Source organism: Rattus norvegicus, chromosome 15 (assembly GCF_021556685.1).
Source record: "Rattus norvegicus strain SHRSP/BbbUtx chromosome 15, alternate assembly SHRSP_T2T, whole genome shotgun sequence".
Classification (NCBI taxonomy): domain Eukaryota; kingdom Metazoa; phylum Chordata; class Mammalia; order Rodentia; family Muridae; genus Rattus; species Rattus norvegicus.
This window is the reverse complement of record NC_141548.1, coordinates 69223919-69250256: the sequence shown is the minus strand read 5'-3', so window position 1 is coordinate 69250256 and position 26338 is coordinate 69223919. Positions and strand designations below refer to the sequence as shown.

The 26338-nt window shown below is 39.1% G+C and overlaps 1 protein-coding gene across 10 annotated transcripts in view; it reads right to left on the bottom strand.

Moving 5' to 3' along the window:
• The window catches only part of Tdrd3 (tudor domain containing 3), a 146368-nt gene that overhangs the window by 17100 nt on the left and 102930 nt on the right, over nt 1-26338 (bottom strand). For 4 of the 10 annotated variants that reach the window (NR_197221.1, NM_001431474.1, NM_001012043.2 and 1 more), the window contains 2 exon segments: nt 2003-2249; nt 7657-7781. Coding sequence is in view for 5 of the 10 variants with exons in the window: in NM_001431474.1 (NP_001418403.1) it covers nt 7665-7781 (117 nt within the window). In the remaining 5 variants the exon portion in view is untranslated. 10 annotated transcript variants of the gene reach the window in all.

Below are 26338 nucleotides of genomic sequence, written 5' to 3'. Positions count from 1 at the left end.
TCAAACTTCAAAACTACTGTGGGCAGCCTGTAGACACACATCAAAGTCATTTGGAAATCTTTAATATGACAATCAGAATTCAGACCTACCCCACTGTGATATCCAGGAATAAAAGCCAAAAGGTATTGCCAGTCACATCCACAAGCAAGGGTGGGTTAAAAACAAAGAGTGTGTAGGTCATGAGAGAATCTAAGTTCTCCACTTTCATTTCCCTCCTTTCTTCTCTTCCTCTCTCCTCAATCCTCCCTCCTCAATCCTCCATTTAATTGATCACTCTGGCTTCCAGCTGGTATGATAAGAAAAACGCCCACTGCAGGAGATGCTGCCAGGTATGCCGAGTACCACAGAAACTGTGGTACATCTACACGATGGGAGTACTACTCAGCTATCGAAAACAATGCCTTCCTGAGTGAGGTAACCCAATCACCAAAAACACAGATGGTATGCACTCACTGAGACCCACAACCACAATACCCAAGGTACAATTTACAGGTACAGAAAGCTCAAGAAGGATGACCAAAATGCAGATGCTTCAGTCCTTTTTAGAAGGGGGAACAAAATATAGGACGAAATACAGAGACAAAGTATAGAGCAGAGACTGAAGGAAAGGCCATCCAGAGACTGTCCCACCTGGGGAATCCATCCCATATAGAGTCACCAAACCCAGACACTTGCTGATGCCAAAAAGTACATGCTGCCAGGAGCCTGATATAGCTGTCTCACAAATACAGAGGCAGATGCTCACAGACAACCACTGGTCTGAGAATAGGGTCCCCAATGGAGGAGTTAAGAGAAAGGATTGGAGGAGCTGAAGGGGTTTGCAATCCCATAGGAAGAACAACAATATCAACCAACCAGATACCTCAGAACTCCCAGGGACTAAACCACCAATAAAAGAGTACACCTGAAGGGACCCATGGCTCCTGCAGCATATGTAGCAGAGGATGGCATTGTCTGGCATCAACAGGAGAGGCCCTTGGTCCTCTGAAGACTTGATGTCCCAGTGTAGGGGAATGCCAGGGTTAGGAGGAGGGAGGAAGTGGTGGGGTGGGGGGAGCACCCTCATTGAAGCAGGGGGAGGGGGACAGGATACAAGGTCTCTGGAGGGGAAACCAGGAAAGGGGATAACATTTGAAATGTAAATAAAATATCCAATAAAAGAAAAATAAAGCAAGCAAGCAAGCTGTCCACTGAATGAAGAATTTGTAGCTAAGGTAACTGTCATTAGCTTCTCCAGAACACCGTCCTCTCCTCTCAGGAGGCTGTCGATCAGGTGCATAAGCTCTGCCTCCAATCCACCCACTGACTCCTCCTTCTAAAGCTGTGAGACTCAAGCCTAACACACTGGTAGAGTTTCTAGTTACAAGAAGACAAACTGTCCAATGCAATACATGTGGCCTCAGCTTCGTCTTCTAAACACACTTCACTGGGTAGCCCTCACCTACACAGTGGGAATTCCCAGGTACCATCTGGGGTCAAATGTGGCAAGTCTGTTCTAGACAGAAGCCGATCGCAGGGAAATCAGAAATGAGAGATACAAAAATCAATCTTTCATAGCATTTCTGGGATATGCATCACTAAATTAAGTCAATCCTGAAACACGGAAGACATAGTCATGTGGTGGGTCAGTCAATACCCATCTGTGATCCAGGGCTGTGAGATGGCTTCTTTGTGACTTGCAACCAAATACATCCTAAGAACACAACTGAAATGTAAATGAAAGGGTATGCCTGCTATTCCATTACATCTGTAAAAACTGTGAGGGTACTAGAAACTACAAGCCTAGCTTTTCATTCTTCTGCCATATTTGATAGCTGTTACCATACTAATAACTGCTATTTGGCTTCAGGTTGTATTAACAGAAAATACTGTAAGCTATGCAGTCAGTATAGTATGTAATTATAGGGAAAGGCTTCCACAGGATGTTTGGTAGATGGCAATTAGTGTGGGGCTAATGCCAGATCAACAAGGAAACAAGAGGCAAGTCAAACAGCACAGCATATATAATAACACACTGGTTTTATTGATGGCAGAAGAAAAGTTTTCCATTGTAAAGATATTTGCTCTATCAGACTCAGTATTTCCCCCCTTGCTTTGTGTAGGTTGAATCTTTCCCCTAAAATTTCCTTATTTTTTTTTTCTTTCTCTAAAAATCATATCCAGCACGTTGAGTCACAGTCTGAAGAAGTGGAAATCTATGAATGGGCTGCCAGGATCTTTCAGTCAGTGGTTCTTCCTTCACAAAAACCCTGTTTCAAAAAGAAGAAAGTAAAATTGAACCTAAGATACCTCTTCTATACTTTATCAAGGCAGAACTTGGCTGAAACCTTTTTTAAAAAATGTCAAATGTTCATATACATATCAGTAATCTCAGTAATCAGTAACCAGAATGAATTAGAAAAACAATCTCACTCATAAACTTACATCTCTATTAAAAAACAACACTGAAACACCAAAATTTAGGCCAGGCTGTGGTGGCCCAGGCCTTTAGTTATAATACTGGAAGGGCAGATCTTTGAATTCAAAGCCAGCCTGGTCTACAGAGTGAGTTCCAGGATAGCCATGACTACTCAGAGAAAGTATGTTTTGAAAAACCAAAACAAAACAAAAACCCCATCTCTAAAAACATATGAAGTTATTTTTCTTTTGAAAGTATTATCTCTCTGGTGCTGCTAGATCCTTCCGTTTTAGGTACTGACTGCAGGAACCTGGATTAAGTGAATACCTTCTTCACAAGGAAGACTTAAATGAGAGGCAGTCAGCCAGTCGGGCTCTCCACCCTATGCTACCTACTTCAACATTTTCTTAGGAGACCTCTGGCCTGAGTTAGTTCACCTAGGTCATTTATCACTTACTTTGTTCTGTCATTGTTTTCTGCCTTGTCAGATATCTGTATTTTTAAAAATTCATTTTAATTTCTTTGAATGAGTGTGTGTGTTCTCACGTGCAGGTGTTCTCAGAGAATACAATAGGATGTTAGGCCTCTAAGGCTAGAGTTACAGGTGCTGGGGACCTCCCCGTATTGATGATGGGAGCTGAAATCAATTCCCTGTGAGAGCAAGCAGCAAGCGCTCCTAACTGCTGAGCCATCCCTCCAGCTCCAGGTATTATACTATTTGAAACCACAACCATTATCAGTGGTGATAACGTAAGAGCTGAGATACATAACGAGAGCTTGAGTTAGCATCATGAGCAAAACAGTTTGTGGGAAGGAAGAGGTAATCTACCACTGGAAACATTAGCTCCTAAGTCTTTCAAAGTGAGTAGACTTCCTGACCAATACATAGGTCCCCTAGATCCTGCTTTTCTTTAATTACATAAGTATATACGTGCATGATGGAGGGGCAGCATATGTACCATGGTGTACATGTGGATGTCAGGAGGCAATTTTGTGAAGTATGTTCTTTTCTTTCTTTATGCAGGCTCCATAAACAGACTCAGGTGGTCAGGCTTGTGTGAAAAGTACTGTACCCACTGGACCATTCTGCCAACTGGAACTCTGGATACGACATTCTTACATAATGCCAGTCCTACTGGCATCACAGGCTAATAGCTCTGTTCATAAAGATTGTTTTCCTAATTACTGATATAAAAAAGAATCATGTGTCTACAAAGAATGCTGCACAAATGCATCCAAAAATAATCTACATGTTAAAACATACCTTCTACTAGCTAAATATGTTGTCTTCAAGAAGAAACATACAGTATCTACAGATAACTATTCGTTTCAAGGTTTTGGGTTAATTAACTCTGAATATTATTCTTCCATTAAATAAGAAACTAGGACCAAAGTTCAGGATGCGTTCACAGTACATATTGCTAGTCTTCATAACACTAAGGAATTCTAGCTAACCTGCCTTACAATTTCTCTCTTCATAGGCAAACATGCAACTTGAACTACTTAAGCAGTAGATGCACCAGTTCTCTAGTCCTACTGACACCCAACAGCAATAATTCTTAAATTCAGTAGTGATCTTACCGTTACTCCAAAGTTCACGACCATGCCAAGCACATCACATTAAAACTCAAGCATCAGTAAGTATCCCTAACAGGCTTTGGGTTCACGGCTTACTGGAGCCACTTGCTAGGGACAGCTGTGTGCTCCTTTCCACCTATCCTCCTTCTCAGGACTCTCAGACGCCATCATACAATGAGTTCAGTGACTGGTCCTGTGGATTTAGATAGCTCCTAAGACTCAAGTCATATTATGAACTCCTCTTATTGTCCAAGGATCAGCCCGATTTGCTGTCTAAAAGCTTTGTATAGACTCACTTCGATATCCACTCCCGTTTCTAAACTGCACAGAACAATTCCAGGCAGTGTCCAGGTACTAGAATTTGGGGAACCTAGGCTAACAGCTCCCCTCCAATCTCAGGCCTGATTTATCAGCACTTTTCCTCACACCTGGAGCTGTCTTTTCACTCCACTGATTCCCTTCTCTCACTGGGCCCTGCCTCTGAGCTCTGTGTTTCATGAGTCTCTGGTGCTGGCCTTAGGGTAAGACCCAGGTGACTCCAATGTGTCTCCATCCTGGAGAAGAAGGAAATAGGGTTGTATAGAGAGTTCAAGGAAATGTTCCTGGGAACTAACATGCAGATGCCTAACTCAAATTCCATGTAATTTACACTTCAGGAACACAATCCAAATATAAATGAACGGATTTTAAAATTATATTTTTGGAAGTGATAGCAGAAATGCCTAGAGTATTTCTCACCATCCTATATAATTTTTGAGAAAAAAATAGTACTTGACCATACATAACTTTATATTTATATTTATGGAAAGTCATAGAGCTGACTACCAAATATGCTCTTCTTATTGGATATTTAAATTAATAGAAACATAAGGGAAGTGAAAAGGAAAGTTTTCAATTTTGTGACAAGAACAGAAGTTTCTGCACCTCACTTCTGAACATCCCATTAAGACCGTTTGGCAGGAGTATTTCATTACATTACATGGGCTTTGATGATGTATTTCTGAGTTACAATGCCAAGTCTTCCTAGCCAACATTGCATGTCTTGCTCACTTTACTTTTATGTAAACTTTACAGCAAAGTTGTTTTTACAATGATACAGAATACGATTACCAACAATCTAAATTTTCAGTGTCACCTTTCTTCCCTGAAAACAGTCCAAGCCAAGCAAGCATCTGGACCATGAGGAAGACTGACTTATTAATATTACTTCATGGCAGAACACAGAACTCAGGGCCTGCCACATGCTAAGTATGCAAGCTCTACCAGAGCTGTACCCCAGCATCCAAGATGAAAGCTTTAACTTAGGGGGCATGAAAAGTAAGACTATGACACTTAAGTTGATTAGGAAATGTTTGCATTGTATGATTTGATATGGTTAGGCCAAAATTACCCTCAGGGCTATGGTGTATAATGTATTTTTAAGCAGTGTACTTTTTCAAAGAAAAATTTCCATGGAACCTAAACATACAAAATACATGAAAGACACTCCTGGGAGGCTGGGAGGACTTAGCCCTCCCCACTGGGTGCGTGCTAGCTTTCCACTGCTTCCAGCCATCCAACCCTCTCCATCAACCCAAACAGCAGCGCCAGAGAGCTCACATCCCGCTCAGAACCTTTAGTTTCATTAAAAACTGTTTTAAGTGATGTAAAAATCCCCAGAAAGTAGGAAAAAGATCTCTATTTTCATTTACTTTAAAGTGTCATTTAATTGTAAGCACAAGGAACTTATTTTAAGAGTATACACTCAATCTTCTGCAGTGTATAAGCTCCTTAAATCCTTGTATATACTTTGATTCTGCTTTTTAAAAAAGACCATGAGAACTGGTTCCTGTATGCTACAGAAAAATGCCCAGAGTTATGCAGCAGCTCCTCTTTGATCTGCGTCTGGGTCAGAACTGTTTGCTTGATAGCCTTGTTCTGAGCGCAAAGAGGAGGTGGTGATAAAAGGGAAAGAGCTACACTGGCTGGCTCTGAGGGTCAGAAGTCAATTAGCATTAGGCTTTTGCTTAAGGCTGACTGAGATATGAAGTTAAATGTCAGGAAAGTTCTGCGTTTCTATTAGAATACTGTAAATAGTTTCAGACATAAGTAAGTTTTGGGAGCCGAAGGACACATGGCTCAGGAACACTGCATTCATCTGAAGTTCGGGAAATGTGAATAGTTTAAATGTTGGTCACAGTTCAATATGTTTAAAACATTATTTAACTTAGATCAACATTAAATTATTGAGATAATTTCCTTTTCCCCCCTCTTTGATTTTTTTTTCCTTCCACCCATATCACACCTCAATTAACACTCTGACTTCAAGGATTCCATAGCCACTGCTGGCTACTGGTCAGGAGAAAAGAGAACCTGATTAAAAACCTTGGCAGAACTAAGTGTAAAATGAGGAACTGAGGAGTTCCTAGAAATTTCTCATTCTTGCTACTGAAGACAGAAAAATATAGTTAAGTCCAGAATAGTCTATAGGACAATAAATACCTGATAGAAAATTCATTTTCAATTCTCCAAAAGTAGCAGAATGGACTGAAAACAGTAAGAAGACAAGCTGTTTGCCAAATGTGAAAGTATTTTCTTCTAGAAACATATTAGAAAATAAGGTCTTTGTCAAGCATGTGATGTCTGAGACAGTTTCCTAAATCTCCTTCCTGCTCCTTCTCCCTAGTAAAGATAATTTTTAGACAGCTGTTCTTTCTGAAAGAGGTATGAATGCTTCTAGATAAGCAAACAGCCTCCAACTGAGTAAGAGGCATGTTGTCTTTCTGACCTCTTCCTTAAATAAGCTCAACTAGATGAAACCATACAAGAGCACTCAGAAACGAGGCATGCTCTCACATATCTGTGGGTTCTAGTTCTCGATCTTCAGATGTGAGTATTCAATTAGATTAACTGCAAAACCCAGAAAAGAGAGAAGGGATGGGAAGAGCATTAGAGAGAGAGAGAGAGAGAGAGAGAGAGAGAGAGAGAGAGAGAGAGATTCAGAGAGAGGGAGGGAGTACACAGGGGGAGCTGGAGTCAGGGGTAGATACTGCATTCATTTATGAAATTCTCAAAAAAATATAATAAAACTATGAGAGAGAGAGAGAGAAAGAGAGAGAGAGAGAGAGAGAGAGAGAACGAACACAAAATACGTACAGTGGTTTGGACCAGAATGTTTGCTCATGTTTGCTTGGTCCACAGTTAGTAGGAACTGTTTGGAAAGGATTAAGAGGCGTGGCCTTGTTGGAATGAGTACAGGTTTGTTGAGGAAGGTGAGTCATATGGGTGGACTTTGAGGTCCATTTTCCATCTCTGACTGTATCTTATGGAGCAGGTGTGAATTGTCAGCTACTGCTCCATCCCCATGACTGCAGGCTGTCATACTCCCTGCCACAATGGTCACAGACTAAAAGCCTCTGAAGCAAGGTCCCACTTAAATGTTTCATTTATGCAATGCCTTGGTCATGGTGTTTCTTTACAACAGAGCAGTAACTAACATAGCAGAAGTGGAGCAATAGATTTCTAGAAGGATTTGTGGGGAAAGGCTAGTGGAAAAGTGGCAAATCACACTGTCACTTGAAAGCTGAATCACAAAATCGGCTTTTTCTATGTGCATTATTATGAAACATCAGTAGCTGAACTTGTATTGAACACAAAGTACATCTTTTTTATATGAAAACTATCTGGCAATGTCGCCTTACCTTTCACATTAGTTCCGAGCTCGAGGAGGCTGGTAAAACTGCTGTGTTGGCCGAGTGGACCTTCGAGGCTGTCCGTCACCCCCTCTCCGGAACTCAATGGTGTGATCATAGGTACCCTCTTCTTCCTATTTGCAAGAATAATGATTTAGTATCTTCAAAGTAGCTCCCACTTTCCTAAGTTAAACAGGGTTTATAGTCTTCATGTTAATATACCTTCTGAAGCTGTCAACAGAGAGAGGCAGGGGTAAGGAGTAAAGACAGAGATCTTAAAGGAAACGATTTCCAAATAACAGTACGACTATCACATCAAGTGATGAAACGTAAGGAGCACAGAGAAAGTCAAATATAATTTTCTTGATTATTTCTTCTGAATATATTTCAGGTGTTTATTACAGAAAGGAGTCTTGATAAGATACCAAAAAGGGTTGTTGAAGAGCCAGAGGCCATTCACCAACTATCTATCCTCATTTGATGAAATCTTCCACATTAAGAATCTTACATCTACAGATAGAGAAAATAATAAATTGGAATGGAGGTGGGGTTATGCAATTTAAATATACAAAAAGCTTCATGCAAGAGAAAGCAGAGTAAAGCATTTATTCACTCCCGTCCTTACTGTGAGAGGGTGGATCCACTAGCTTAAGGGAGAACACAGGGAAATTAGGAGACTCTGATTAAAGAGCGAGCAGAGAAAGTACAGTTCATTATAACAGTGGAAAAGGACTTAAAGGCAACAAAATATCGTCAAAAAGCACACTGGTTTCTTACTGAGTACTGCTGCCCTGGTTTTTGTTCCTCTGTGTGTGTGCTTTCTAAAACATAATTTGGCTATGAATTAGGTACCCTATCAGAAATGGGGAAGAAACTGGCTCTCAATTTTATTTATGCATCTATTTTTACTTTTTAGAATTTAAATTCCAACTAAATTATCAGAGTACAATAATTTGCATGATTTGGAAATTTATTCTTTCTCCCTCCTCCTCATGTTATGGAAATCTTTTTATCTCACAGCTTTCCTTTGACTCTAATAATAACGTAGGAAATTATCAGAAAGTCTGAGTGACATTTCAAGTTTCATGTATCCTACCACTGCCCTGGAACCTGCCAGAAACAGGGAGATGATAAGACATCCTGCCTGAAGAAGTCCTGTCACGGAAGAGTGAGTTAGTGATAGGAAAATGCACGAACACTCGCCTCATTGTTAAGCATCCTCCATGGTATTCAAAAGAAAGCACCATATTTCATTACTCTTAGGAAGGACACTGAAGTCCAAGAGCTGTATAAGACAACTAAAACAGATTTAGTTTGAATTCAAACTTTGCTCTTTAAATGTGTCTCCATCTGTATGTAGAAGAAATGAGCTGTAGCCAAAAGAATTAATGATCATTTTCAAGGACCTGTCATGCCACAAAGAATAGTGAAATCTAACAATTCATCTGATATTAATTCAGCAGCCACTTTTTAGAGAAAAGTGTCAGATACGTTCTCCTTTCCCCAAACCCCTTTCAAAGGTCAAGCTCAAACAGTTTGGATCTGGAACTCAGCACAGCAATTAAAGTGCAGGAAGAAAAGTTAAAAGGTTCTTGGGAAAGGAGAGAGCTATCGCTTTATTATTCCGGTCACTATTCTGAATGATGATTATCAAATATTACTGCAAATTTGAAAAGGAGATATACTTAATTTTATGACAAATGACAACACTTAAAGCTTTGCATATTAAGTGAAAAGGATGAAGATATATCTGGTACTTTAGGAGAGGAAGTAATTATTGCAGGAATCAGAATAGAATGTTAATTTTCTCTACACTGCAGAGCTGGCTGAGAACATCTGAAAGTCCTTGCTTTACAATGAACCACATTGTTAGAAGTTAAGACACTGCATGTGCTGATCAAGTGCCTAATAAAAATGATATTGCTATTGAAAAGCTGTCTCTTCTGGCCTTAAAAGATTCAGACTGTACTCACTAGAGCCAATTAGTGTTATAGAGATGACCAACCATGAAATTTCTTTCACATAATTTGATGTCTTCACAAGCTTTTTATACAAAATAGCAGTCAAAAACTGAGATTCCCAAAGCTTACTATTCAATTACTGTCAAAGGCAGTCTTTGCTTTCATTAATTTTAAATTTCTCCTGCAATGCAGCTGAGGGCAAGCATTGTTTACATGCAATACCCACTACAGTCAGCAGGAGGAACGCTTGAGTGTTGAGCACATCCCAGTCTCACCTCAGACTGCATAGTTCTATTTACGGATGAGACATCTGACCTGTGTCTAATGAAATCTGTCCATTGTCTTGGCCTATTTCTTCCTTTAAGCTTCAAAACTCTACTAGAGATTGAAAATTCCAAAAATTATTTCATATTTCATGAGCATTTTAAAAACGACAAAACCTGCCACTGAATTAGAGTCAGTACCATCCCAGAAGGCCATCTAGTCCATCCCTTTAGATGGACATATCTGTCAACCGAAAGAGATAAAGTATCTCTCCCAAGGCACAGAGCTCAATATAAGAAGTCCTGGTGGGAATTATTTTGTTTCTGACTCTCAACGAGATTCTTTTTGTGCCGTGGAATAACTTCATGTGATAAAACATCCAAGTCATCTCTTTTCAGACTTCATATTAGTTATTAGGACTCCAACTTTTGCTCACTTCACCCATTTTATCAAATAAAGCCAGGTTTCAAAGAACAAAAATTCAAAATGAGCTTATATTCACTAGCCCACTGAAACCTTTCATGAGCAGACACACACACAAACACACAGGCACACAGACATACACAGACACACAGACACATGCACACACGTGCGCGCGAACACACACACACACACACACACACACTCCTGCAAGAACCAGTCTGGCAAGCACATTTCAAACGTATTTCAAAGCAAAGCAAAATAACCAACAGAGATGATATTAATAATTTCAACAATAAAAAATTGAAAATTTACAAGTACTTGTCTTCTGCATATTGCCTTTGACCTCTGTGTTTAAAGAGCACACATCCAACTACGCATGTTCCACCTGACAGTGAACTGTTCTATGAAGCTTCATCATCACCTGGTCACTGAAACCTACAAGTAGAGCTTTTACTCTCTTTTTTTTTCTTTTTTTTTTTTCGGAGCTGGGGACCGAACCCAGGGCCTTGCGCTCGCTAGGCAAGCGCTCTACCGCTGAGCTAAATCCCCAACCCCAAGTAGAGCTTTTAAACATGCTTACATCACATGGTCTCTGTACTCGAGGAGCTGACGGATGCGGAGGCTTACTAGGAGCTGCTTGGTCTTTTTGTACAGCAAAGGACATCAGCATTTGAGTGAACAGACAGTCCGGAGAATGAGAATAGGTTTTCAAAATTAACTCTCAGGACAAAACAATTTTAAAATGAGGCATGCATGGACCTAAAGAGAGTTCTCAAGAGATAAAACACAAACAGCTGAGAAACATCTTTAAAATGACCAACATCCTCAACCATCAGGGCCTTACATATTAAAATTACTTTTATCCCAGTCAGAATGACTAAGACCCAAAGAAACAAACAATGACAAATGCTGGCATGGACCTGGACATAGGGGCGCACACTCGCGCACTGCTGGTGGAAGTGCACTCACAACCTGGGGCAGCCCCCAGCGAAATCAGCGCAGACCATCTCCAACAAGAGCTGGAGACTCATTCACAACCCAGATGCACTGCCTTGGCAAAAAGATGAGACTATCCCTTACTCTAGAGGTACCTGCTCAGCCATGGTCATTGCTGCTCTATTCACAACAGCTAGGACACAATCTAATGTCCACCAACTGGGGGATGGATAATGAAAATATCACATATCCAGAGTAGAATAGTACCCAGCTAGTAAGAAAAATGAAATTATGAAATCCAAAAGTAAATGGATAGAACTTAAAACAACCACCTCTGGGAGATAATTCAGACCCAGAAAGACAAACATTTCATGTTTTCTCCACTTACAGATGCTGGCTTTGGATGTTTACATACGCATTTCATTAGGAACCCCACAGAGGTCAAAGAAAGAAATAAGGGTCCATGGGCAGGGCAGAAAAAAATAGTAGTAAAGGACTAAAAGGACATTGTGGAACAGAAAGGGCAAATCATGGTGGAGGAGGATTAGAAGAGGGAAACTGGGAGGGATAAAGAAAACAATGACTTTTTAAGAAGCCATAATATGGAAACCTAATACTATAGAAGCTCCTAGAAAGTATCTATCTACAAACATTTTTTAAAAATTGAAATGAAATTGTCCTGTAATAGGGGAATAGTGGCCCCAAAAGATACCAGTTAGCAAACGAAATACTCAACGGCAAGAACAAGTTACTTCTCAGGAGTCCTTGGCCAGGGAGGTCCCAAAGGCCACCAAACACTATAGGCTGCTGCAAGTGCTCTTGGTTACAACCCAGAGCTTGACAGTAAGACTGGATTGCTGAATTCACAACATACTTGAATCACACAACATGGAGAAACCAAGCTAGTAATGACTGGAAGATTTGCCATGGATTTTATAAAATACATATGAAGTTCGATATACTTAAAGATCTTTGAAACTTAGGCTATTTTACATAATGCTAATGAATTACATATCTTGCAGTGATTCATAAACAAAAAGTTTACTTTATACATCACTAGGCTATACCTTGTGTGGTCAGGTTATATTTAGAGGAATACAAGCAAACTTGGTATGAAAGCTAAGCAAACAATCACTATACACACAAACGTCCCTTCACAAACCATTGTGCATAGACTCAAAGTTACAACTAGAAATTCTGTAAGTGATCTGTTCATAAGTTAAGTCACATTAATATTTTATTGTACTAGAACAGGTGAAAACTGAAATTAAGGATGACTCGGCCTTTATTTCCTGGAGGTTTGTGCATAGCCAGCTCTATGCTCTGAACAGTTACATGTTATCAACACTAAACTTTACCATTTGCCTTCTTTGGGACATGTTCTATGTTAGCATTTTTAGTTCTAACACAAAACAGCAAGGCCCATGATATCCCAGAACCACAAACTATTGGGCAAAGTTGTAAAAAAAATAACAAACTAAGGCATTATTATTTTCTTAAGTAATTAATTCCACAACTTGAACTAAGGCCCAGGCCCCTTTCACACTCCTGGTTTCCCCTCTGCTATGCTTCCAAACGGTGACACAGACATCACACACTTCAGTACTCTAAAGGGCACTGGAGAAGATATGGGAAGATTTTCTCATTTCTATATTGTCATTAATTCAGAGGATAAAAGCGGTGCTCCTTTTTTTTCCCAAATGGAATCTTGTTAATACCAGTGTGAGACAGATGGGCTGAGGTTGAGAAAACTAGCTGTGCACACACCGGTCAACAGTGTCCCGGCGTTCTCTTCCTCAGTGCTACCACACTTTGGAACCTGTGAAGCACAAACAGTGCAAACTCAAGCCAGCTTCCCTTTGCCGTATGCTACAACTACAAGGTGGAGCGTGTGGCTGGAAGGAGAGGAACTGCAGCACGGTCTCCAGCTGCTCACAGGAAGAAAACCCATGGCCTATCAATCGGCTCACTGGTTACAAAGAACTCACCGAGTGTAGCTAAGTAGAAAAAAACTTAGACTCAACAATATATGAGATAGCTGTTGCAATACAAAACCAAATACAGTAAATGTTAGAATAAGAATGATTTAGTTTAGGCTTAAGAAATTTTAGAAAATAAATACCATTTAAAAATAAAACGAGGGAGGAAATTCACCTTCCATTTTTATGTACCATATCTGGTAATGTTTTATTTAAAATAAAACATTTATGGCAAAAGAGAGGGCAGGAACATTAATTGAAGAAAGAAAAAATCAGATTCAAAATCTAATTACCAGGGGCTGGGGATTTAGCTCAGTGGTAGAGCGCTTACCTAGGAAGCGCAAGGCCCTGGGTTCGGTCCCCAGCTCCGAAAAAAAGAACCAAAAAAAAAAAAAAAATCTAATTACCAAACAACTGTTTCTAAATCTACAACACTATACATAACAATACTGTTCTCATTCTGATAAAATACAGAATTTCAGAAGTTCTGTGGACCATGTTACTGACTAAATGGCTTCTGACCTTTGCTTTGTAAAGACTTTATTTCCCATGGAAGGAATGGCTGAGAATACCTGCCGTCCTGGCAATGGAAGACAGAGGCAGGGCCTGTAGGCCAGTCTCAACTAGAGGGCAAGGAAGAGGCCAGCCTGAACCACAGAAGCACTTCCCAATTAACCAAAGCAAATAAGCACATGGCAGATATGAAGAACAAGTGCCAAGCAAATTTAAATGTGCTGAGATTACACTGAAATTGATTCTACAGGGCAACACAAAGTGATCTGAATGCATGCATAGCTAAAGGTTTCCGCTCCTCACTCTGCTAAATAAAGCAAAATGTAAAGACAACAACATTGTAACGTGGATTTCCAGTGACAGCTGAAGCAAACACAGCAGTATCATTATTCTGTCCTGACTAACACCAGTAAGTGTTCTCCCCATTAATGCAAAGTAAACTGCCTTGATCAGTGTAGGCATCCAGGAAAATTCAATTAACTATCAAAAGGCTGCACTGTGTCTTAAGTTGGGAAAAGGAGCTTTTTAAAAGAAAGAGTAGTAAACTTACATAGTAAAAGTCATGGGCCCTCTTCAATACAACGCTACCTCTAATACATATCTACAATTTGCAATAGGTTTGGGGCGTGTTAACTTTGGTATGTGACATGTATTTGTAAGGTTTTTATAATAAAGGCTCTAAAATTCAAGAAATAGAAAAGGGGGTTAGATGTTTATCTTACTGTAGTCTGACACTTTTAAAAAAGATTCATTTATTTATTTCATGTATATGATGAGTACACTGTCGCTGTCTTCAGACACACCAAAACATGCCCATTACAGAGGGTTGTGAGCCACCATGTGGTTGCTGGGAACTGAACTCAGGACCCATGGAAAAGCAGCCAGTGCACTTAACCGCCAAGCCATCTCTCCAGCCCAGTAGTCTGGCATTTTTAATGTTATTTAGTATTTACACTAATTATTTGAATTACTTCATCTCACCACTTTCTAGAAGAAAGTAATGCTCAGAATAATTTGTTCCACAGTATTTAGTGGACACCTTTCAGCAAGACTGTTAAACTATACAATGTAAAAGCCTTCATTTTGAACAGCACGGCACTTTATTAGTATTTCTCGATTTGAATAGCTTTCCTTTAGTTTGCTAGTAGTTTACATTTTCTAGGCTCACTCTTTAGACATCGACATTTTCCAGCTTTCCTAAGGAATATTTGAAAAAGGAGTTATACATTTCGAAAATATACATGGAAATAAAATATGTATGTGTATACCATGAAATGATTACAAGCCAATCATCACCCATCACCTCATAGTTACCATGCCCTGATGGTTCCTTCTGTCCTTGTGTTTCCTGTGAAACAGTGAGGAGCTATTCACCGAGCACTGCGCAAGTGCACATCACATGCACGCTAACCACCACCACCAAGCCACACAGCCACAGGGCCCTGCCCTTCTGCACAATGACCCTTTGTTCTGTAGAACATCTCATTTAACTGAGCCTTAATCCTGGAATCACTGTCCTACTCACGGGTTCTTTTAATTAAATTTGACTGTATTAATCCTCTGTATGGATGAAATCATACACTCCCATTTTACATAGCATGCTTTTAGAAGATTTTAAAATCATGAGTGCCTGTGTGTGGATTGTGAACATGTGAATGCAGACCTCCAGAGTCCAGAGACAGGCACTGGTCCCCTGGAGCTACCATGTGGGTGACGGATCTTAACTACTGAGACTGTAATCAACTATCATCATGTTGTTGGAAGAGCAAGAGCAGTAGGAGCTCTTACTGTCCAAACATTTCCCTAGTTCTGAGCATAATATCGTGAGTCCCGTGTTGTGTGGTTATATGCACAGCCTTAGCACAATCATCATTTAACCAATGGCCACTATCTTTGATGAAATGCTACAGTTAAATCCAAAGGATTATCCCTTAGAAAAAGAAAACCCATCTCTCTTGAAACCAACAGTCTTAATAGGTTACAGACTTGCCAGGAGTCCAAACAGGAAGTGTGTATCTACTCTAAAGACATCAGTGTGCTGAACGCCTTCTGAGAGATTCAGGAGTCTCAAGAACACTATCTTTAACCAGGTCTAAAACTTGGCATAGAGTCAATCATGTCCAAGACACACTACTTCAATATTCCCATCGCGTTTTCAGGTAGGAAATTGTAATGATGTGAGTATATGAGAATTAGATGAGAAAATAAAGATGCCAACAAGTAGGCAATGCATTCGACATTAATCCAAACTGCGTAACTGTTAATAAAATACACGCTTCCTTCAACTGAACTACGTAGATTGAGATACTCTGCTGAGAAGGAACTAGAATGTGCATTACACTCGCTCTACAGCACAGTAAACACGTAAGTTATATACTGTATAGTGAGCACTAATTACAATAATAAACTCCTACTGCACTCTCATAATCTATATTTTTTACAATTTACAAGAATAGGCTAATATAATAGAATTTAAGATAATAAAACTAACTCTGTGGAAGCAGTAACTGCTCGACCTGCTGCTTTCACTGCTTTAACACCAAACTGGTTTTTATTGTAAAAATTCCTTTAAGGGACCAACTGAAACAGATATATATGGTATGCTACAGGGACCTGAATACAGATTTCAAAAACTGAATTAGAGAAACAACAAGAACAACATTTTATGTACAGCTGATAAATTAAAGACATCTCTGCATTTTAAAGTGTCCTGTAGACTGAGGGAAGAAAGGGATAGTTGATGGGAAATGTCTCATAAAATTATCAATATCATAATAATTGATACTGAGATAATGTCCTGCTGTTTTCTCTTTACTAAGAACTAAGGAACTTAGTAAAATAAAAATTAATCTTAAAGCATGTACAACCTCAAGTATCCTGCCAAATTTATAATCAAACATATGCAACAAAACATGTGCATGACAAACCATGGCCATTTCTCCTGAGTGAAGAAAAACACATTTAAACCACTCCTGCGGGCTAGCTCAGCGGCTAAGGCTGCAGTCCAAGGAGTGTGGGGTGGTTAGAGGCACAGCTTTTCCCAAGCACAGGAACGGAGGTGGGGCTTCCTTGAGATCAGGGCCTAGGCACTGGAGATTCTGCCTTTCCTACATAGGCAGCACTTTTACAAACGCTGACTGGGTTTTCCAGCCGGACTGCTTCCTCCTCCATGTATCAGGCAATACCATGGTAAGATGAATGATTTTACCTTTCCTCGTTCTTTCAGTAAGAGTCACTTGTCAAATGTCATTATTTCCAGAATCTCCATCACTGTGAATATTTTTAGTACCGATTCTACATAACCTGCTACTTGGGCTATCATTTCAAATATGACTTGTCTAGAGTATACTATTAAATATCTCTCATGAAGAAAGTACTCTCCTCTCCTTGACAAATATACGAAGCAGTTTCTTTAAAGCTTTTATCAGTTGCTCAACTAGTTTATTCATATTGTGCTTGACACTGAGTGAAATCCTTACAACAGACTCCCAAGGCTAGTTCATAATTCATTACATCTTCATGGGGAGATTCTTTTCCAAACCTAAGCACAGAGCTCTACACTAATATAGCTGAAGTTTATGCAGTGGGCGTAACCTGATCTAGACCCAATATTCTTACTAGTATATTGTGAATAACTGTGCACAACAGACCATACAGCTTTTGAGTGATTTGTCAGCCTTCATTTTTGCAGAATGGGTAGAAGGTAGAGCATTACTATCCAAAAGGGAAACGTCTAGGCAGGCAGTTACAGTACAACTGAACCTTGATGTAGCTGGACTAACTCATAGTACATTCAGAAATTGAAAATACAACACAGCACAAGATTAAAGTCTTCCGGCAGTGGGCTGTATGAGAAAGGAAGAAGTTGGCTGACTTTCTAACTCCTGCCCACCCTTGAGTAACATGAGCTGATACTTCTAGACTTAAATAACATAGAGAGTTACTCGTGTGTTTGGAGAAATAAGGGAACTCAGGTGACTGACTCTGTCATAACTAACACTGGTTGAAAGACATTTTGTCAGACAAACGTATGAAAATATAAGCTTACCACAATGATGTACATTAGTTAACCTGGCATACACCTGGAGAGTGAGTAACCTTTACTCCCATCCGGAGAGGATTGTACTCTTGTTTCAGAAACTGTCAAATCTAAATCAGTCCTTCATCTTAACAGTGCAAAGATTTTAGGTAGGTAAGTTAATGGCTCAGACTTTGTGATTTTTCTTGTGTGAAGTGGAGATACTGATATTTACTTCATAGGGATCCCAGTGTGGGTGTTTTGTCTGTCTGTATATATGTACAACATACATGTGCAGTGTCCATGGAGGACAGGCAGCATGGGATCCCCTGGAACCAAAGCTACAGATGGTTGTGAGCCATGTAAGAGTCCTTGGAATTGAACGTGGGTCCTCTGGAAGAACTGTTAGTATTAATCACCATTACTAGCAGACCACAACCAACATTTTTGGTTTTCACTTTCTCTACAAACGAAAGTCTTTTTCCTCTGTATAATATGAAATCCTTCACATGAACATAAGTTGGGTGTATTAAAAAGTAAATAAGTAGTAAAAAGGCAGAAGAAGTAATACATGTTTGTAATCCTATCATTAAATAGTCAGGAGGATCAAAAATTCAAGGTCATCCACAGGTACAAAGCAAGTTTGAGACCACTGTGGGCTCTGTGAGACTCTATCTCAAAATAAGTAAGTAAATAAATAAATAAATAAAAACTATTAAAAACATAGTAAGTAGGTCTAATAGGATTCGAGGGAATGGCCAGCTATTGGTAATAGTGTTTAAATCACAAGGCAATTTACAAATGATAACAGTGAGACTCAACAACAAATCAGAGATTTCCTATACAAACCACTTCCCTAGTGTAAAATCCATGATTCAGATATCACACTCAGCACAGGGTTCAATACTAAGGTATGGACAACAATCCAGCCAATGTCAAAAAGCAGGTCCATGTACTGTGTGACTGGCTGAAAGCACCGTGTCTGCGCCCAAGCAGAAGCCATCCACTTATGAACGCTATGACACGCCACAGGGTTTCAGAGGTGTAGAGGTAAAAAAACTTTAGAACTGTAGAACAAGTCCTACAAAGAACTGTGTGCTACAAGGAAAACTAATTTACTTAAAAAGATTTGTGAAATTTATATTAGACCCACATTTCAAGAGTCCATGAAGACCTCCATTTTATTAGTAACATTAAAATGGAAACGTTTAATAGCAAGGAAAAAACGGTGTGAAAAAGTGTTTGGTTTCCTTCCAAGAGAAGTAATGTGGGACAGGTGTGCAGCTCCTAGCTCTGGTCCAAGCTGTTTCTGCAGTTCGGAAAACTCCATCTCGCTTAGGAACTGAACAATAGCGTGGTTCTTCCTTCCCAAGCCACAGAAGCAGGCACTTTGATATGAACAGATGTTCTGTTGCTCACCATAACTATGAGTTTGTCTTTTGGTTGGAGTTTTCGGAGAAGAGCGCACGGCTGAGACTGTAAAGTACATGCCTTACCCAGGCCGTGCTGGCCTGGACTTCATGCTCTCTCTGCTCATTGGTGGCAGTGATGAACAGGCTGGATGAGCTTACATCCATCATGGTAAATCCTAATGCGGTTTATACAGTTACAGACCTCACATTTAATAAGACAACAGTATCTGTATGCTAATGTAGAACACAAATCAACCACAAGGTTCTCTAGAGTGAGCACAGTCTACTTCACTCTAAGGTACCCTAAAGTACCACCTCGCCCACAGCAGCTGTGGTACCTAATGCATTAACATTACGTAAAGACCCAATCCCTTCAAGTGAGATATTAGTTCCTAAATGTGAAATTCTAATTCTTTACAATATTAGATACAGCACAGTCTCCCTCCCTGGCCCCCTCTCTCTACAAGACAGGGTTTGTCCATCTAGTCCTGACTGTCCTGGAACTTGCTCTGTCGACCAGACTGGCCTCATGTGGATCATGGACAATCACGTGCCTCTGTCTCCAAGTGTTGGGATCAAAGGTGTGCACCACCTCAGCCTAGCTCACTTTTTTATCGGTTTGAACCAAACTAGTCTCCTCTTTTATCACTAGTGACTTACAGAGGGGATGGACCTAACACTTGATGTCAAACTAGCTTTTACTTTGCCTTTTAACTAACAAAATTATTTTTACCAGTTGTTCACATTAATAACCAACATAATACTGAAAACAGAGTAAGAACTGTTAAGACTTACTAACAGAGTAAGTTAGTACCATGTTTGTTCATTTTGCTTCCAATCAAAAAGAAACCTCAAGGCAGTCTTCACAGAGACAAGTCACACCAGCATATCAAATACATTAATTTTATTACTAAGTTTTTCAAAATATAAAGGTTTTCTCTTCCTTGGTATCTGCTGAAATGGAGCCTAACTCCTTCAAGGACATGATTACTAGAAAAAAAAATGAAGTAGTCAAGTTCCTGAAGGCAATTATTTTCACAACACATTCTTTATATTTACAGTTCTAGATTCTAATATATTTACCTCCAGAAGTTTCGATGAACATAAATATCTCCCTACAATATATTTAATTTGCTAGTTCCTAAATTTACCCAAGAATGGGCCACCATGGCACATTTTAAGTAAGGGAGGCTTATCCCTCTTATGATTTAAAAAAAAAAACATCTTTAGTATTTATTTTAATGAGTAAACAGCAAGGTCTCTGAAGCAAGCTCTTTTGCTAAGTTCTGTGGTCTTAGTGGAAGATTATAAGCCAGTGGTTCTCGCGTGTGGGTCACAACCCCTTTGGAGATTGAAAGACCCTTGCACAGGGGTCGCATATCAGATGTCCTGCATATCAGATATCACATTTCAATTCATAACAGTAGCATTCATACAGGTATGAAATAACAATGAAATAATTTTTAGGTGGGGATCACCACAACATAAGGTACTGTATTAAAGGGTCACAACATAAGGAAGGCTGAAAACCAATGTTATTCTATTCTAGGTTGTCCTTAGAAGTTATGCCAATATTTTGGCATGGTAGCAATTAGAGATCAATTGTCCATGACAGGATCTACTCTCCTGTGACACACAGAACTATAAGGTAATCTACAAATTAACTTTAATTCTCTGATCATTAAAACAACAATCTGTTCTAAATAGGATTTCCTAGTTTCCTATTTGCATTCTACTTTTAAATTCTATAGCTGTAGATGGGTAATATATTATTACAATACAAAAATTATGATGAACACGTATGAGTTTTCCTTCACTTTAAACTGTTCCATGTTCAGAAAATTTCTCTTAATGAAAGAGTCAATAATAAACAGATAAATCAATGGGTTAAGTTAAACTTGATGAGATTACAGATTTTCTGTTTTGCTTTTCTTAATCATTTACTGTTGCTAGTTTTAGGTCTGGTTTCCTGTCACCTAGCTTGATTTCAAAGTCTTCAGCTCAGGTCATCTGCTTGCCTCAGCTTTCTTAGTGAAGGGATTTGGCATATATCAACACAGCCAACAACACAGTAGTTTTTAAAAGTAATTTCCCACCAAACTTTCTTGCTTTTTTTTTAACTGAGATAACCCCACCACGACCACCACCACAACCAAAGAAACAATAAATACAGCAAACATCAGAATTTAAATCACCTTCCCTACCAAACACATGGGAATCTAACATGTGATACTGAATGTCTGGGTATCTGGCATCAAGCTAAAAGCCATACTGTATGGAGTTAGAGTACCAGCTGCTCTTCCAGAGCTCCCAGCACCCACACGGCAGCTCAAAGCCGTCCCTTAATTCCAGTTCCAGGGGACGTGATGCCCTCTTCTGCCTCTCGGGCACATCACACTTATGATGGACAAAGATACATGGAGGCAAAGGACCCAAAATAAAATCTCAGACAGGAGGCTGGAAGGGGTTAATATTCTCATGATCATATAAATATTAATAGCAAATTCTGAAAAACCATTTCTAGAGGCATTTTCTAAAAACTGAATTTTATTGATGTCTTTGGGCAGCATGTGGTAATTACTCTAGACACTTTGAAAGGAGTTCACAATAAGAACCTCAACTTGAAACTAGATGCAAGGCATACTGTTAGCTTGTGCTTAATAAACACAGAAAGGCTGTCTCCTTTGTACATCACGTGTTTTTCATGCAGGTATGAAAAAACTAGAAACAGAGAATGAACTATCACAGAACGAATCTCGATCAGTTTACTTGCTTTTGACTTTTCTAATTGAAGACATAATGGAAAGTTATAGGAAATTTATAAGACAGAGTGTGTGTGTGTGTGTGTGTGTGTGTGTGTGTGTGTGTGTGTGTGCACCCCACAATTATGTCTAACTTTATTTATTACTTTAAAACAACTATGTTGATATATTTTCATTCAGGTCTAGAAATTCTTTTTATTCACTAACACATATATTTGTCATATTTCTGTCAGGTAATATTTCAACATTTTTGTTGTCAGACACTTATATGGCTTTAAGGATGGTATTGTAATCCATTATTGATTCCTTGGAGACTATTGAATGACTGGCTGTAAATTTGAGTACTCTGAAATCTTGGAGGTAGGGCTGGAGTGTCAAAAAGGTCTTGTCAATTTTCCCTGCCTTCAGCACTGTACTAGGGTCCAGATTTCCCTACGTCCTTGACAGCATGAACGTATCATTAAACTTTTCCACTGACTGATAAGTCTACACTGTACTGTGTATTGTGTCAACCTGCATTTGTCACCATGGTTTAATTATAAAAGATGGCACTGCTACTTCAGCAAGAAACCATATGAAGTGTAAGTCAATGGTTCAAGGCCAAAAAAAAAAAAAAAAGCAAAATACTTAAAAAAAAAATCTAGTAATGGTATGAGTGTTACTACGCTGCATGGCAACCAGGCATTAATGGCAAGCAATCCTCAGTAAATGGCTACTGTTATTTCCAGTGCCAGACCAAGCACTCTTGGACTGTGGGAGAAGTTACACCACACTTTCTTCTTTAAGCCCTATAAGCATCATTTGGTCTGAAATGTGATCCAGAAAGCATATCATAGTCCTCAGTTCCATGCATCCTTCAGGACTAGACACTCAGAAAGGCAAGCATTATGAACTAAGGTGGGCCAGCAATTTCCTAACAGAAGAAGCTATACCATGTACTCCTAAAAGAGCTGACCAAAAGAAAGAGCTATCAAATTTCTCTCTTCTCTATGATTCTCCTCAGGTCAAGGATCTAGGTTTTCAGTGAGACTTCTGAGGAACTGATTTACACATAGAAAGTGACAGTGAAGAACATTGACACTGTTTTCCCAGTCAAACCTGCTTAACAAAGGAGGTGGGAACAAGACTAAAAGGCCTTCCTTCTACCTAAGTCCTTCTCTTCAACACTTCCTGATTCTTCATGCATCAGACTTACTCTTGGATGCTCATGAACATGCAATTCTGAGATTAAAGAGAGGTGACAGGAGGGTGAGAAGGGATAGGAATATCCCGCAGTCCAGCGTGAGGATTAGTCCATGTAGTTTTCCACTGTGAGAAGCATGCAGAGGGCAGGGCCAATGGTCCCTATGCAGAGAGGGCAAGGGAGAAGCAAAAGGAGTGCAGTCATCTGGACTGCTTCAAGAAGGCACACGTCAGAACACTTGAGAGGAACAGGGAGGAGGCCAAGCCCATGGTGATAAAAATTGTCTCTACAGATGTTGGGAGGCTACAAATCACATTTGTGTAGACCATATTATTTAATCCTCACAACATCCTGTAGCGAAATTGAGATGTCAGATAACTTACCCAAGGTCACATAGGCAGTAAGTGGCAGAACCGGGACTGGAACCCAGGTCTTCTGATTCCTCCTGTGCACTCACAGCTCCCCTGGAGCTGAAGCAGGGGCAAAAAGGGAGGTGGAAGTAATTTGCCCACAACCAGCCCTGCCCTGGCCCTTCTTTCAGAGGCTGAGCAGAGCAGACATTTACTCTCTTTCTGGGAGCCTTTACACAAAATCCTTTCAGGACAGAGCACAGAGACTCTCAGTGTTTGCCAACCTTGGACTCAAGAATGGCAATAAATGTTAATGTCCAAAGTTATATCTTGCTCCACTTTACCATTTAGGTAAAATTCATTGAAATCTCAAAGCATCGTAATTTCTCACTTCAGAAAATAAAACTTTAGTTTTTACAATTAAGTTTTTTAAAAGCGGTTTGCTCAGTTTGTAGAACAGCTTCAGTTACACCTTTGAAATTACACTGTAAGAATGATTCTGAAAACCGATGATGAGCCAAGACACCAACCTACCAGCAGTGTCCCACGGTGAGAAACCACTTTTCACCCACATAGTCATCTTAACTCAGTGGTTAATGCCATATTTAAAAATTATAATCATTAGAATGAAAGTTCATGTATTGTTTTTTCATAGTTCACATTTTCAACAGAAGCATGTATGTATATATTATTATTTAGATATAACCTATATTCTTTGCTATATTATGTCAAATACTTTTAGTGCTGTGTTTTAGAATTACATTTCTATAACAAAATTTAGACCTTCTAACATCTAGCTTGGAGAATATAACTTCTCCGAAGGAAATACATCTTAATTTTTTATTTACATTTCTAACAAAATATAAACAAATTCAGTGAGAAATTTTATTTCCTTTTCTAATATCCTAAGAATATAAGGATACAATTCAAATTGCCTGTGCCTGGGGCCACCTTTTCATCATTTCTGGACCTTCTGCAGTTAAGTCTTCACACATTTCAGACCCTGAGCATCTTTGTGAGAACAGGTAGGGTCATGTGCAAAGTATGTGTTTAATATGGATCCAGCAGGAAAGATGGGAAGTCTTCGCTCCCATCGCTGTTTTCTAAGCCTCCAACGCTACTTTAATCAGAAAGTAGTTGAACCACAGTACTGTCTGAGCTAGAAAGCATCCACCCTAATAGTCAATCACTTGACATCTTCCAAATGAGCAGGCTAACAAAGGGGACAAAACAACAGGGGAAAGACTTGGATAGGAACAAGAGAGGCAGAGAAGGAGGACAAAAATGAGGGGGAATTACCTAAAAGATATAAAAAGTTTACAGTACCCTGTTAAAGATTTGTTTCATACTTTAAAATACTGAAATCTTTACGCCATCTTATCAGAAAAAGTATGTTTCTGTGCTTTATTTACATATCATTGCAAATTTTTTAACCTAAGTCTTGTAAGGTAAGTGCTTATTATGTAGTCCTAAGTCATTCATTAAGTGATACTAAAAATAATTATCAACACTTAAAAGATTATATGATCACAATTTTTATAGAGTTTGAACCATACAGAGATAAATTAAGCTAATGTCTAATGTCATGCTTTGCATAGTAAGCTCGTTGTAAATCATGACTCAAAGGAGTGACCCTAATATCCTAATTTTACCATCTAAGAAAATAAAGTATATTTATTCATAATTTTTAAATTACCAGGAAATTATTATCTAAAAAAAAAAAAAGTCAGTCTCAGAAAATCAATGCTGGGCTTCCAAGGTTACTTTCTTCACACTGTCCCTTCCCATGGCATGTGCTTCAACAGCTGTGACCCAGAGCCACACCAGCCATGTTCCCGGACCGTGCCATTTCAGTCTGATGGTTGTCTTACCAGTATTTACCACATAACTACCAGAGAGAAGACAGAACTCACGTCACATAAGCAAGCAGCCTATTTTCCAAAAAGATTACAAGAAAATAACACAGTCCTTGGGAAAAACTCTCATATGGAGCTGTGATGTTGGTGTCTAGAAAGGAGTTTTTGATACTGCAGCTATAATAATTACTCAATACTTACTGACTTTCACTGTTGAGCTCAACTCAGTGAAATCTATATGAATTTAAAAGTCTGATGCTGTCAACCTCAGGAGAGATAGCACTTGCAGGACAGGACCACTGATTATTATGATATGATTATTATATTATTTTATTATATGTAATATAATATGATTATTATAATGATTCCTATTATTTCTACCAGCTCTACCAACAGTCAATTCTGACTCCCTTTTTAAGTACCTGGAAAGAGGGTATTTTTTAAAGTAAGAATACTCTTCCAACTCCAACAGATCTTAGAAATAAGCTCTGAAATTAGACTCTGGATCATGCATTCATCTGATTTAAGGAATGGTGCTAGGGATACAAGGAGAAGAAATCCTGAGAAGAAGACAAGAGTCTCTTTCCTCAGAGGCTTACAGTATCGGCTTCTAATGAGTCAACATTACAGTATGTGAAGACTGGGAGACTGTATTAAGCTACTAGTAAGGGAACCATGTAGTGCCGAGAGCAGAGGCGCTGTCATCCTGTCATCCACCCCTCCACTTAGAAATGCCCAGCTGAATTAACTGATTTAGATACTTTTTTATTCAGTAACCACTGGCAGCTTAACGAAAAAATAGGAGCTAGATTGTTGGAGAAAAATAAATATGAAAATACCTCATTGTAGGAATAGAGAAATATTATGAACTATTAGGTCGAGTCGTCAGAAAAGGACTTATTAGAAATGTTACAATAGAAATCCCAAGGAGCAATTTTTTAAAATTAATATATAAAAACTTGCAAAATTAGATAAAAAATCATTCTCTTTATGCAATAAAATCCAATTACTAAAAACATAAGGACAGAAAATGT